Here is a 15159-nt window from a genome sequence, read left to right as displayed (position 1 = left end):
TGATGTAATGAATTAATACAGAAAAATTTTTTGTCTCCTTGTTCCTGGGAATGAGACACTATTTTCCCTCAATGTTAACCAAATTGAAACATTTCTGTACTTTCCCATGCAGGTAATCATCTTGAAATATTTTTGTTCTTTCCCATGTGAGTAACAGCTGAGAAGGTGGGTTTTCTTCGTCACTTCTTATCGTTAGCGTCTGCCTCACATAGACCTATCCTCAATTGATCTTGCCTTGAAGAGGTCTGAGAGGCCTAACTGCTAACCAGCATGTAGCTGGCTCCCCACAATTGGTCCTCTTCAAAAATGAGGGATAAGCAACAACAGGTGCAGTCCACCCCAGCCCCAACTTATTGCAGTTGTTTAGAGATATATCGAGACAGATTACAGTTTGGGGGCAGGCACCACTGTGAAGTCTTATTCCAGTCTGGGTTCATATCTTAAAGACAAGTTGGGAAATTCTTTATGCCACAAAGAAACTCCCAATGAGATCTAATACTGATTTTGATTTTAAGGTATTACTTAATTCAAACATCTTGTTCTGCTGTTTCCCGTACAATGCACATATGTGTCTTACATGCATAGTTATGAGTATAGGGGTATGTGTGTGTACATGTTCTGTATACATATATTGCATATGTGTATAAATATATACATATTATATATAATGTATATGTGTGTATACTGTATGTATATAGGGTATACCACAAGTCTTGGCCCAGTCTTAAGCTATTAAAGTTTAAAACTGCCCTAATACTTTTGAGTTATCCTATATATGGAGGGGCAGCATTGACTAGTAGAAGGAAGGTTTGCTTTGTAATTATGAAGCCCTGTGTTCTCACACATGCTGGCTCCTGAGACAGTTCTTTAGCCTCTCAGTACCCTCCCTAATCCCTCCCCCAGAACTCTCTAACACTGTGAGTTACACAGTATTTGCCAATTTGCTTTGTAGAAAGATGTGTCCACAATGGAAGCTTTTCACATTGATTATGTATGTGTGTCTGTATATATGTATATGTATATGTATGCATGTATGTATAATATGTATTCAGAGTTTCCAATAAAATCCTCCTCTGATGCCTCAGTGTAATATGAAAATAACCAAGGGTTCTAAAAGATTCTCCCGATGAATCCCAGTATATTCAGGCAGATCGAAACTAAAAAAGACTTAAAGTAAGGATACAATAATTGCTTGTATGTTTGTGGTCTGGAGATCAGTTAGCAATGGAAACATTTCTAAAAACTCATTGAAGAGTTATGGTATAACATGGGCAGCCAATACCTAAGAAAGTACAGATAACTGCTTAATGATCAGGAGAAACTGTGAAAATACACCTACACATGTGTGTCTGTGTGTATATATTTATACATATGTGAATGCTTTTATACATATGGAGGCAGGGTATCCTAAAAGACCGTGCAATTTTAAGCTTTAATAGCTGCACAAACAAACATAAGGACACGAATGATAGCTATACGTGTGTACACTGGTATGTGTATACTTTCATCTTATGTATATGTGGGTATATATGCACACCCAAACATATACACATATATATGAGATGCCAGTACATTCACCACCAATTTAGCCATCAAAAAATCCATAGAATAAAAAGACATACACATGAATGTACAAATCTTACAAAACAAAATGCATAATTTATGTTTCTATAAACAGCGGTATAGCAGAATAAATTCCTTACTAATGGTTATTGAAAAAAGTTTCCTCTCCTTGTTCACACCTAACCCCACAGGGATTTTCTCTCAAGGGTTTTCTGGCAATTCTTTGACTGAGTTCCAGAAAGGCCCTTCAGGCATTAACTCAGCGTTAACAACATGAAGAAGGGCAAAGCAATAAAAGGTGACCCTTGAACTGAAGGATACTTTAGTACCTCGTTGAACTTTGCAGAAGAGCTCGTCAGAGGTACAAGAGAATATTAGAGGGAGATGTTACAAAGCAGATAAGTACAGATTATCTTGGTGCTGATCCTTAGTAGACTTATTGAAAGCTCTTTATTTAGCAGTTTTGAGATTAGGGGAAGCAATTCTACTGAGTTAAATGACCATATACTTTGTTTAACAGAGGATGGGGCTTCACCGTTTAAAGGAAAGGGAGAAGAGAATAAGCTTTACATAGTGCCTACTCTGCCAAGCAATGTGTTAAGTGTTTTACAAATATCTCAGTGAAATGGATCATTAACTCATGAAGGATAGGATTTGACTTTGTACAGACATGCATTTTATTTATCTTTTTTTCAGGAATGTTGGAAATGTCAATGATAATTTTCTGTGATTACCAAGAAAAACAAAGATATAAGCTGAGAGAGAAGAATGCTGAGCAGCAGCAATCAGTCCCAGCCTGCAGCTGTACAGCTCTGCTATGAGAACATCAATGGGTCCTGCATTAAAACCTCCTACTCCCCAGGACCCAGAGTCATCCTCTACCTGGCCTTTGGCTCTGGAGTTATCCTGGCTGTCTTGGGAAACCTCTTGGTCGTGATTTCAATCCTTCACTTCAAGCAGCTGCACTCTCCAGCCAATTTTCTGATTGCCTCCTTGGCTTGTGCTGACTTTTTGGTGGGAGCCACTGTGATGCCCTTTGGCATGGTGAGGTCAGTGGAGAGTTGCTGGTACTTTGGGGAGAGTTATTGTAAATTGCACTCTTGTTTTGATTTCTCATTTTGTTATTCTTCCATTTTTCACTTGTGCATCATCTCCATTGATAGATACATTGCTGTCACTGACCCTCTGGTCTATCCAACCAAATTCACTCTGTCAGTTTCGAGAATATGCATTGCATTCTCCTGGCTCCTTGCCACTGTATTTAGTTTTTCACTTCTTTATACAGGTGTCAATGATGATGGACTGGAGGAATTAGTAAGTGCCCTCACCTGTGTGGGAAGCTGTCAGATTGCTGTGAATCAAACCTGGGTACTGATAGACTTTTTCTTGTTCTTCATTCCCACTCTGGTCATGGTCATTCTTTATTGTAAGATCTTTCTGGTAGCTAAACAACAGGCTAGAAAGATTGAAAGTATGAACAGCAAAATTGAGTCATCTTCAGAGAGTTACAAAGCCAGAGTGTCCAAGAGGGAGAGAAAAGCAGCCAAAACTCTGGGCATTGCAGTGATTGCATTTCTGATTTCATGGTTCCCATACTTTATTGAATCAATAATTGATGCATTTCTAGGGTTCATCACTCCAACCTACATTTATGAAATTTTAGTTTGGTTTGCCTATTATAACTCAGCTATGAACCCTTTGATTTATGCTTTCTTTTACCCTTGGTTTAGAAGAGCAATTAAACTGATTGTCACTGGGAAAGTCTTCAGAGGTCACTCTTCAACAATAGATTTGTTTTCTGAACAAGTTAAGGTTTTAGAGTGAAGAAACTAAAATATGACACAAAGTTTAAAAAGGAACAGGTGAATTTTTTTGAGATGAAAGTGTGCTCTCTTCAGTCGAAATCTTAATTACAAGGTTGATGTTTAAAAAAATTTATTTACCTTGCCAAATTGCACATGAATAGGTTTATCACCTGTTTTCAGAGCTGCACTCCTCTTCCTGTTTTTTCTCGTTTGACACTTTTTTTGTTTATTATTCCTCTTTTGGACCAAGAGGTAAAAGGATTTTTTTTCTAATTTATTTCTTAATAATCTTATCTAAACCCCTCCCTCTGTTAGCCTTTCCTTTGCAGTAGATAAGGAACCTGTTTTGCTTCTTCTGACTGCTTCCAAGATCATCTCTGATATCTTTTCTTCCTTTTTAAAAAAGTTTTTTTTAAATTTCACGTGTAATAAATCTGATAATTTATATTATGTATAATATATAAATATATATATATATAAAATTTTCTATTGTGTAGTTAACAATTATATTTATTAAAATCAATAGACCTGACAAGTTTTCAGCTGTATACTGGATTACAGTATATTGGAGTTGTTTTTCTTTTTTTGTATTTTCTTTCTTTTCTTTTTTTGAAAAGAAAGTGAAATGGGGGATCAATTCCACCTTCAGCCAATAATGAAGCTGAGCCTCCCTATGAAAGGAGTTCATACAATAACAATGGTTTTCTGCAGCCAAAGTCCTTGGCTTTCTTTATATTCTGGACAATGAAAGAACTTAGCCCTACACAGGGTTTTTTTTAAGAGTATAAGTGCATTTTATCATTGTTTCTTATATCATTACTTCATTAATAAAAATAATCACAAGCATTTAGGCAGTAGACATACCAGGCACTCTGCTAAGTGCTTTACAAATGTTTTCTCCTTTGCTTTTCACAATAACCCTGGGGAGTAGGTGCTATTATTATCCCCATTTTAGAGTTGAGGAAACTGAGGCAAACAGAGGCGAAGTGTCTTGCTCAGGATAACAAATGTCTGAGGCTGGATTTGAATTCAGGTCTTCCTGATTAAAGCCCATAATTTTATCCACTACCCCAAGTAGCTGTCTCATTAGCAACAATATATTTTAATAATATAACATTACCAAACCAGCAGTTACAGCAAAATCTAATTTGCTTTTACAACTTCTTGCTAATTCCATTAATATAAGAGGCTACTTTAATCACCTAAAAATGTCTTAAAATTAATGTGGAATAACACTGATTTTACGTTGTTGTTCTATTGGGTTCAACTATTCTTGATCCATTTTGAGGTTTTCTTGGCAAAGATGCTGGAGTGGTTTGTCATTTCCTTCTCAAGCTCATTTTACAGATGAGGAATTAAGGCAAATAAGGTTAAGTGACTTGATCAAGGTCACCCACCTAGTTAAATGTCTGAGGCCAGATTTGAACTCATGAAGATGAGTCTTCCTGAATCTAGGCCCAGCACTCTATCCACTGTGCTACCTAGCTGCCCCAATTTTAGGCTGCAATTAGGAATTATATATATGTATACACACACATACATACACAATACATATACGTCTATGTACACATATCTGTACATATACACGCATACATACATAATGCTATTCCCCACCACATGGTATCAAATATGTTGCAACCACGTATGTTATATTTTTTGTTACTACTTGCTATATAGTCATCGATTCCATGGAATATAGTTTCCTTTCCCTTTAAGAAAATAGTACAGGAAATTTTAAAAGATTGTGGATGTATTTATTTTAAATCTTTAGGAACTAAATCAGAGATGTACAGAAAAACAATGTTGAAATATTTTAATAATTTTTGTGTATTTCAATGTACAACAGACCTGTTAGGAAACATGATTCTCTTTGTATTGTGATTTGTGAGTTGAATATTAAAATATGAGACAAACTGTGTCTTCCTTATAACTTAATACTTTGCCTCACATCAGTCTTGGATCCCCCTGGTAGAAACCAGATCCTGCAACTTGTAGGCCTGGGTTTCCACTACAGCATAGATTCTTTTTCTTTTTTTTTAGATTTTTTATTTTTAGTTTACAACACTCAGTTCCATATGTTTTTGAGTTCCCAATTTTCTTTATTCCCCCCAGCTCCCCAAGATGGCATGGAATCCGAAATATGTTCTACATATACTTTACATTAAACTTATTTACAAAATAGTCAAGTTGTAAAGAATTATTATGACCAATGGAATGAATCATGAGAAAGAAGAGACAAAACTGAAAAAGAAGAGGAAAAAAAAGCAAATAATTTGCCTCAATCTGCATTCAGACTCCATAGTTCTTTCTCTGGATATAGATAACTCTTTCTATCATAAGTTCTTTGGAGCTGTCTTTGAACCTTGTATTGCCGAGAAGAGCCACATCTATCAAAGTTAGTCATCATAGAAGCAATACGTCTGTGGTTGTGTACAATGTTCTCCTGGTTCTGCTCCCCTCATAGAGGACAGATTCTTTATAGAGGGTCTTGTCTATGGTTCTGGGGAAATTGAAAAGTTTCTTACCCTTTGTTTTTCAACATTTGAGCATAATTTAGTAAGTGGTCAAAGGATGCTTTCAGTCTTCATTGTACTTTCTTGATTATATAAAATTGGTGCTGGCTGGTTGTATACCACAGTTGGAATATACAGTGGGTAGAGAAGGTTTTTACACCTTAGATTTTTCACAATACCTTTCTAATTGGCATTTGCCTTAAAAGATGTAATCTAGTTCAGTGCTATTATAGTGGGCAAAGGGCCCATCTGTCAGGAGTGTCATTCATTGTAGTCTCAGCTTCTATGGAGAAATCTGAGACAATTCACATTTTTCTTAGAGAGAAAGTCCTCTCTCTCTCTCTCTCTCTCTCTCTCTCTCTCTATATATATATATATATATATATATTTATGTATATATATACACATATATATACACATACATATGTATATGTATGTGTATATATATGTGTATATATATACACACACACAGAGATTGTAATCTCATTAGGCAGGTCTAGGGAAAATGAAGGAAAACAAAGACATTAAAATGGAATATGGAGGATCATAGATTTAGTGCTCAAAGGGACCTTAGAGGCCATCAAATCTAAGGCCCTGATTTTACAATGAGGAAACTAAGGGTTAGAGTGGTTAAGTGACTTGTCCAGTCACACAGCTGACAAATGTCTAAGGGAGGACTTGAACTCAAGTCTTCTCAATTCCACATCCAGAATCCTATAGGCTTTGCCACTTAGCTGTCTAACGCTTCCATTGTCTGGAGAGTAGGCTCAGATTATAAAGGCTTCATTCCCAAATTAATCTTTCTAAAGCTTTCCCATCCAAGTTGTTTACACTATACTATGTTGGGCTTGTTCATTTGCTCATAACACTGATGCTGAGAAGTTCCCTGCATCTTTATTGGAGGTGAAGTAGTTAGTATATCCCTATTTTTCATGAAAAAAACCAAAGTATTTGTTTCCTGGGCCATAAAATCACTGTGTTTTTCCCCAGTCTTTCCCCCATCTTGGCTTTCTTGGAGGGCCATTTCCAGTTGTCCTGATCTGTATCAGGCCACTGGACCCAGATGACTCCAGAGGAAAAAGTGAGGCTGGTGACTTTGCACAGCCCTACCTCACTTAAATCCAATTCACTTCTATGTCATGGCATCACCTCCCTCATGTCATGGTCCTTTTTGAGAACAAAGGACAAAGAGCAGCATCCAGAAGTAATATAAGAAACCAGGATTTTTAAAAAGTACTTTATTGGGACAACATAGCTCTGGCTGGTTGACAATCACTTCAATTCCCGACATTCCCTGGTAATACAGGATTTCATATTCTGAAACATCTCTATCTCCTCCCATAACACTGATCTTCATAAAATTCACTTCATTCTCCTCTCCCCTAAATGTCATGTGTCACTTCAAATTCCTAGAAGTCCAAATCTACTGACCATATAAATTCAGATTTAACCTACATGTGTCTCAGTTTTTTTCATATTTAAATAAGAAAATTGCTCAAGATGAACTCTAAGATACCTTAAAACTAAATCTTTTTAGATAGACTTGACATTCCCGATGTGCCTTTGGAGATGGTATCCTTATTGGTGTCCAGTGAATACAGCTGAATTTCTATTTCAAAATCTAGTCCATAGTTTCTCTTGTATTTCCTGAGATAAAATGCTTATAAAAATAATGTATCAATAAATACTAAATGGGAGCAGCCAGATGGTGCACTGGATGGAATTTCAGGCCTGGAGTCAGGAAGACTCATCTTCCTAAGTTGAAATCCGGCCTCAGACTTTTGCTAGTTGGGTGACCCTGGGCAAGTCACTTAACCCTGTTTCCCTCAGTTTCCTTGTCTGTAAAATGAGCTGAAGAAAGAAATAGGAAACTGCTCTAGTATCTTTGCCAAGCAAACCCCAAATGGAATCACAGAGTCAGACATGACTGAAGAAAAAAAGCCTGAACAATGCCAAATGATAAGGCAGCAGCTAACAAGACTATTTCTAAATACTATTGAGATTTTTTTCTAAATACTTTCAAGGTAATTGAGCTGTCTTCTACAAAGCTTTCCTCTTTACTTGACTCAGTCTTTTGCTGGTTAAGCTGGAAAGTTTAAGCACAAAATTATTATATGGTATTGACTCTCAAAAGGGCAACTTACCTCAGAGGTCATTGAGCCCCAGCATCTTGTTTGTTGAAATGAATAAAAGGGAAATATGATCTAGGTGTGACAAAAGTCTCCATAGACACTGATAGTTTCTTAACCACCACACCCCCCAAAAAGTTTAGTATTCATGTAGTCCAATCCATTTCATTGTAAAAATATGGAAATTGAATTTCAGAGAGATTAGGTGACTTGTCATAATAAGTGGTACAAAAAGGAATAGAACCAGGTGCTTTGATGACAAAGGCCCTGTCCTTCCACTGTACCATATTACACCCCTTCCTGTTGTTTGTCCTTCATTTTTGAACATGACCAATGGTATCATGGTATGATGTCTTTACTCACCCACTAATGGGATTTAAGTGAGGGAAAGTTGCACAAAGTAGTCAGCCACACTCTCTCTTTCAGAGTCATAGAAGTCCAGTGGCAAGACAGAAGTCATGACAACTTGTGATGACCCAGGATATAGTGGATGCCCTTGGCATCTTTGATGTCTGACTAAGCTTCTACAACCTTCAGGGCTGTTAGAACAAACTGTTTTCATCCACCCATTCGTCAGCAGCAAAGTCTTCACATGCTTGGGGTAAACATCCCGCAACTCACTAATAGGTTTGAGGCCTGTTGGTTACCCTCAACCTGGTTTAGCCCATCTGCCAAGACACTGAGGCAATGTGGTGTAGTGGAAAGAAAAGTGAACTTGGGAGTTTATAGACCTGAGTTCAAATGCCAGTTCTAGCACTTACAACCTTTTTCATTTTGGGAAATTCATATCACTTCTCTTTATTTGTTTCCTTACATGTAAAATGAGGAGACTGAATGAAATGAATTCTAAAGTATCTTAACATCTATGATCTTGTAAATAAGAGGTTCCTAAACTTATTTAGCCTAATGCCCCCCTTGAAAAACATTACTCAGTGCCCCTTTCTTTAAATCTTTAACAGGTTTTATTTGAAATTTGCTTCATTTCAAAAAACATAAAGTATTTCTTTTTTAAAATGATGCATCTTAAATTTAATAATTTGTTGTAAATTTGTGCTTTTCCTGCATTGAAATTTTGATGACACAATATTATATGTCATATAACATTATACTATTGTATTGTAAACAAGTCATTATGTACACATATTCCTGCTGACACATGCTGGACTTCCCAACACTGCTCAAAACTTGACTGCCAACATTTGCTTAAGACACGTTGGCAGGCTTGACCACTAATAGTTTATAACCTACATTTTGTGTTTTTATTTGGGAAAAAATATAATCACTGTGACTTTAATTCTGTTACACAATAGATGAAATGTGTATGTTTTTTCAAAATTTTCTTATCTTCTCTTCTTTCCTTAAGCTTCCATGACCCCCTTATTTTTATTCAATGTTTCCCAATTGCACCTGAGGCTACTATGATTCTAGTACCCTGCAGGGGGCAACATCACCAAATCTGGGAACTTATGCACAAAAAAGTAAATGCAGTATAATTTTATCGGGCAGGAGGCACTTATAATTGGGAGAAATTAGGAAAGATTTTATGTCAGATGTGGTACTTAAGATAAATTTTGAAAGAAGCTGTGGATTCTAAGAGTTGTAGCAACAATGTTAGTAGCAGCTACTGTGGAGGTGTAAGGCCAATAACACCAGCACACAGGAGGGCAGTTAGCACAGGTTCTTTGATCTGCTTTTCTAAGAAAAGCAACTTTAAGGGGCTTACAATCTCATTTTAATTAAGCATACATTTATCATTCACTTAGTTCAGGGGAAAAAGTCAGGACCCTGAACTTCAGAGAAAACACAAACAGTAATTACAAGCAGAAATTATACACACAGAGCAAATAACACAGATCAGCAGATAGGGCTTCTAACTATCTGTCCATAGCAATACATACATAGTTACCAGAGAGAGAAGCACCAACATTTAGGTTTTCAAAGCTGGGGAACTCCTTAACAGCTATCGAGAGTCTCATCTGGCAAAATTATAGGAACACTCTTCCAATGAATGAGCCCCAGAAGCAAAATGCTAACCTCAGAGTATATATACAGTTTCAAATCATGGATTCTTGATTCAAAGACTCTTGATTCAATCAAAGGCAAGACTTAATGAAAGGCACTTGATTGCCTTAATGCTGAGAAGCACTCCAAAAAAAAACAGCAAAAGTACCACTTCGCCATTACAACTAGCTATGTAATCCTGGGCAAGTCAGTTAACCACAATTGACCTCAGTTCTTCTTCGGCAGAACGGGTACACGCTGGAGAAGGAAACAGAAAACTACTCCTGTAGAGTTGGACACAACGAAATGTCTGAACAACAATGCGCCAGGGACTGTGGTAAACCTTGAGGATACAAAGAGAGGCAAAAAACAGCTCAAGGGGCTCACAGTTCAATGTTCATATTTACAGTACATGTTTACAACATGTGTATAATTATGTACAATCAAAATATAGGCAGAATAAATTTGGGGGAGTCTCAGAAGGATGGCACTAAGATTAAGAAGGACTGGTAAAAGTTTCTTACTAAAGTGGGGAGGGGTCTTAGCTGACACTTGAAGGAAGCCAAGGAAGCTTGGAATCAAAGATGAGGAAGAAGAACATTGCAGGCATGGGGAGGAAATAGTGAAAACACTCAAAGCTGGGTGGAGGAGGAACAGCAAGGAAGCCAGTGCCACTGAATCTCAGATGACATTTAGGGGAGTATGTTATAAGAAGACTGGCAAGTTTGAAAGGAGCCAAGTTCTTTAGAACCAGAAGATGTCATATTTTACCCAGAAGTAACAGGGAGCCACAGAAGTTTATGGAATAGGGGATGCTATGAACAGATGTGTGCTTTAAAAGATGTATTTGACAGTTGAGCAGAAAATGGATTATAGTGGAGTGTGTTGGTTTGTAGCACTACCATCTCAGAGGAAAAACACATCAAAAAGTCAGAGGAAGAGAACTGAAACTGAAGAAAAAGAAAAGAAAAAATGAGTGGGAAAGAGAAGAAAGTATCACAGGGCATGCATATTTCTAAAACCTATCAGGGGTGGGGAACCTGAAGCCTTGAGGCAACATGTAGCCTTCTAGGCCCTTGGGTATAGCCTTTTGATTTAGCCCAAGTTTTACAGAACAAATCCTTTTATTAAGGGGATTTGTTTTGTGAAGTTTAGATTTACTTGAAGGGCTACACTTGAGGACCTAGAGGGCCACATGTGGCCTTGAGGCCCCCAGGTTCTCCTACCTGGTAGAGCATAGGGCTTAGAGGACATCTAGTCCAAGCCTCATATTTCATACATAAGAAAACTGAGGTGAAATGTTTGTGACTTCCCAAGTGGCGGTGCTGGGATTTGAACCCACGACTCTTCCTCCATTTCTTATTCCTCCATGCTTTAGTACACAGCAGACTACTCCACAGTCCTTTCTCTGACCTAAGGACAAAAGAGTCAGGGCTCTCTTATTTTCAGTAGTTTCCTTCATAAATCTATTTCCTTTTTGGGAAAAATTTGGGAGACTGAAGATATACACAGAAATTAAAAAAAATGTTCAGAGAACTAGAAAAAAAGCAGCTAAGTGGATCAGTGGATAGAATGCAGGAACTAAGAAGTAGGAAGATTTGAAATAGATTGTTTCCTCAGACACTTTCAAGCCATGTCACTGTGGGCAAGTAACCATCTCTCAGCCTCAGCTTCCCCATCTGTAAAATGGAAATAATAGCATCTATTTCACAGTGTTGTGAGGATTGAGATAACATGTATAAAGTTCTTAGCAAACCTTAAAGTGATATGTAAATGCTCACTATTATTATTTAAATGTACATATAAGTACGTATATATATGTCATTTGCCATCAGAGAAATTCATGAAACAAAGTACATGTGAATAGATGTGCATATATTACAAAATCAAAAGGATAAGAGATTTCCTATAGCACTTTTTTTGATAATGACTGAAAAAAAAGTTTCTTTCCTCAGTTCACACCTCACACTACAGGGATTTGATCTTGGAGATTTTGAGGGGATGAGATTTCTTTGGCTGATTTCATAAGTGTTTCCAAAGTACTTTGGGCACTAACTGTTCACTGATACCAGGGGAGAGAGCACTGGAATAAAAGCTGACCTTTGAGCTGGGTGATCCTGTGACACCACCCTCCTCTAGAGAAAGAGAAGCTCCTCACAGGTAAAGAACTAGGGGGTCAAAGAGAAATTTTCTTAGGTAAGGAGCTAAGGCATTTACACGGGTTCACAGCAATCTTTAGTAGATTTGCTGAGACTATTATTACTTGAATTGCACTGAGATTATTTCCAAAAGTGTTTCTGTGTTATATGGGCATTTTCTGAATAGGTATGAGAAGATTTGTAAGTTATAAATTATGAGTATATAATTAATAAAATGGAAAAGATTCATAATTTAGTAAAGATAGTAACTGGCAGATTTTTAAGATTTTAATTCAATGCATCTTTTATTTTAAGGAGAGAATGAGAGATTTCAATAACACCCAAAATACACAAGCTAATGAAAATTCTGCAAGGTTCAGAGAGAAGAATCATGAGCAGCAATCAGTCCCAGCCTGCAGCTGTACAGCTCTGCTATGAGAACATCAATGGGTCCTGTATAAAAACCTCCTACTCCCCAGGACCCAGAGTCATCTTCTACCTGGCCTTTGGCTCTGGGGTTCTACTGGCTGTTTTGGGAAACCTTCTGGTCATAGTTTCAATCCTTCACTTCAAGCAGCTGCACTCTCCAAACAATTTTCTCATTGCCTCCTTGGCTTGTGCTGACTTTTTGGTGGGAGCTACTGTCATGCCCTTCAGCATGGTGAGGTCAGTGGAGAGTTGCTGGTACTTTGGGGAGAGTTACTGTAAATTTCATTCTTGTTTTGATGGATCATTTTGTTATTCTTCCATTTTTCACTTGTGTTTCATCTCCATTGATAGATATATTGCTGTCACTGACCCTCTGCTCTATCCAACCAAGTTCACTCTGAAGGTTTCCTTGCTGTGCATCATATTCTCATGGCTTCTTGCTATTACTTACATCTTTTCCCTTATTGGTACTGGTGCCAATGATGATGGGCTGGAGGAATTAGTAAGTGCCCTTACCTGTGTGGGAGGCTGTCAGGGTGCTGTGAATCAAACTTGGTCACTAGCAGATTTTTTGCTGTTCTTCATCCCCACTCTGGTTATGATCATTCTTTACTGTAAGATTTTTCTAGTAGCTAAACAACAGGCTAGAAAGATTGAAAACACAGGTAGCAAAGGGGAATCTTCAGCCTCAGAGAGTTACAAAGCTAGAGTGTCCAAGAGGGAGAGAAAAGCAGCCAAAACACTAGGCATTACAGTGATTGCATTTGTGATTTCATGGTTCCCCTATTTTATTGAGACAATAATTGATGCTTTCCTAGGGTTCATCACCCCAACCTATATTTATGAAATTTTACTTTGGTTTGCTTATTTTAACTCAGCCATGAACCCTCTGATTTATGCTTTCTTTTACCCTTGGTTTCGAAGAGCAATTAAATTGATAGTCACTGGGAAAGTCTTCAGAGGTCACACTTCAACAATAGATTTGTTTTCTGAGCAGGTAAAGGCTTCAGATGGAAGAAGTTAAAATTCATTTGAAAGAAATTTATTAAGATACAGGACTTTTTAATATGTAAAAATTTTGTTGCTCTTCACATTAGACACAAACTTCCCATTTAAGTCCCAATAAATAAATCGCATTTGCTAAAATTCATGTGCCAAGTAAGATCACAAGGTATCAAAGCTTCCCACCATTGCCTGCCTCTACTCACTTGGCATCTGTTTCTGCCTTTTAGTGCCGGGTTCCCTTGGTTCTTTTTTTCTCTTATTTCATAGCGCTTTTCTTTCTATTCCCTTTCTTGGTTTAGTGTTTCAAATGAAGTAGAAAAGTCACCTATTTTAAGTTTTCTCAAAAACCCTTCCCATATTTCTTTGGCTTTTAAAATTTATCTCTGATGTATCTGCACTGTTCCTTCTTTCTTTGTCTCTGAGTCAGGCTCTCTTTTTATTTCCCTCTATTTGTCTCTGTGCATCTCTCTCTATATGTCTCTGTCTCCGTTTCTCTCTCTCTCTCTGCCTCTCTCTGTCTCTCTCTCTCTCCCTCTCTCTCCCCCCTCCCCATCCCTCTTTTACCCTCCCTCTTCCTCCCTCCCCCTCTCATTCTCTCCAGCCCATTCAACATCAGCTCCATTCTGTATCTAAGAACTTTATTTCTTTTTTTCCTACTGTTTTAAAGACTGGGGTAAAGTATGGCTTACATCTCCAACAAATGGTAAAAACTTACTGCCACCTTTGCACAGGCTGTCCCCTGGGTCTTTAATGCTCTCTCTACTCAGATTTCCTCCTGGTATCCCTAAATCATTTTAAGGTTCACTTCAAGAACCACATTATTCAAGAGTCCTTTTGCAGTTCCCCCAATTGTTAGCCACCCTCCACTCTCCATATTACTTTATATTCATTTTGTATATATGCTCTGTTTATTTATAAATGAACATGCTAAATCTCCCAGGAGACAAAAAGCTCTTTGCGATCAGGAACAGTCTAACTTTTGCATTTGTATCTCCGGTCCCTAGCACATAGTAGGTACTCAATAAAATGTTCATTGATTCATTGCCTAAACAGGTAAAGAAATCATTCTCACAAACAATGGCTTTATTATCATAGATGTCCTTTACTTTTTATGTTCCTTTTTCCTCCTTAACCATGAAACTATCTGGGGCTGCCTTTACCCATCCGAGAGTTTTGTTTGGTTTACAAATTGCTTTTTATTCCTTCCTATTCTTTTTTATTAATATTTTATTTTTTAATCAGTTAAATGTAAAGACAATTTTTAACATCTGTTTCATCGCTATTATTTCACTAACACCAATAACGATGACAAATTAGCAATTAAAACAGGCTGTGATTTGCTTTCACATCCATTTGATTATTCCATTAATATAATAGACAACTTCCATGATCTGACAGGTTCAATAATTCCTGTTCAGTTAATTTTCTACTTCCCCAGTTGACAAATGTTCAAGGGATATGAACAGGTAGTTTTCCAATGAAGAAATTCAAGGAATTTAAAGTCATATAAAAATGCTCTAAATCATTATTGATTAGAGAAATACAAATTCAAACAAGCTTGAAATATCATTTTCTA

At 37.2% G+C, this 15159-nt stretch overlaps 2 protein-coding genes across 2 annotated transcripts; both read left to right on the top strand.

Moving 5' to 3' along the window:
- Positions 1-2331: 2331 nt before the first annotated feature.
- LOC118858155 (trace amine-associated receptor 8b-like) lies at positions 2332-3387 on the top strand. Its single transcript, XM_036768614.1, has one exon. The coding sequence runs from the start codon at positions 2332-2334 to the stop codon at positions 3385-3387; it is 1056 nt and encodes a 351-aa protein (XP_036624509.1).
- A 9120-nt stretch (positions 3388-12507) lies between these two features.
- On the top strand, positions 12508-13602 carry LOC118857645 (trace amine-associated receptor 8b-like). The gene has a single exon (XM_036768246.1). The coding sequence runs from the start codon at positions 12508-12510 to the stop codon at positions 13600-13602; it is 1095 nt and encodes a 364-aa protein (XP_036624141.1).
- Positions 13603-15159: the final 1557 nt, after the last annotated feature.

This window comes from Trichosurus vulpecula, chromosome 7 (genome assembly GCF_011100635.1).
Source record: "Trichosurus vulpecula isolate mTriVul1 chromosome 7, mTriVul1.pri, whole genome shotgun sequence".
Lineage (NCBI taxonomy): Eukaryota > Metazoa > Chordata > Mammalia > Diprotodontia > Phalangeridae > Trichosurus > Trichosurus vulpecula.
The sequence above is the reverse complement of the archived record's forward strand: the minus strand, read 5'-3'. Positions and strand labels throughout refer to the sequence as shown.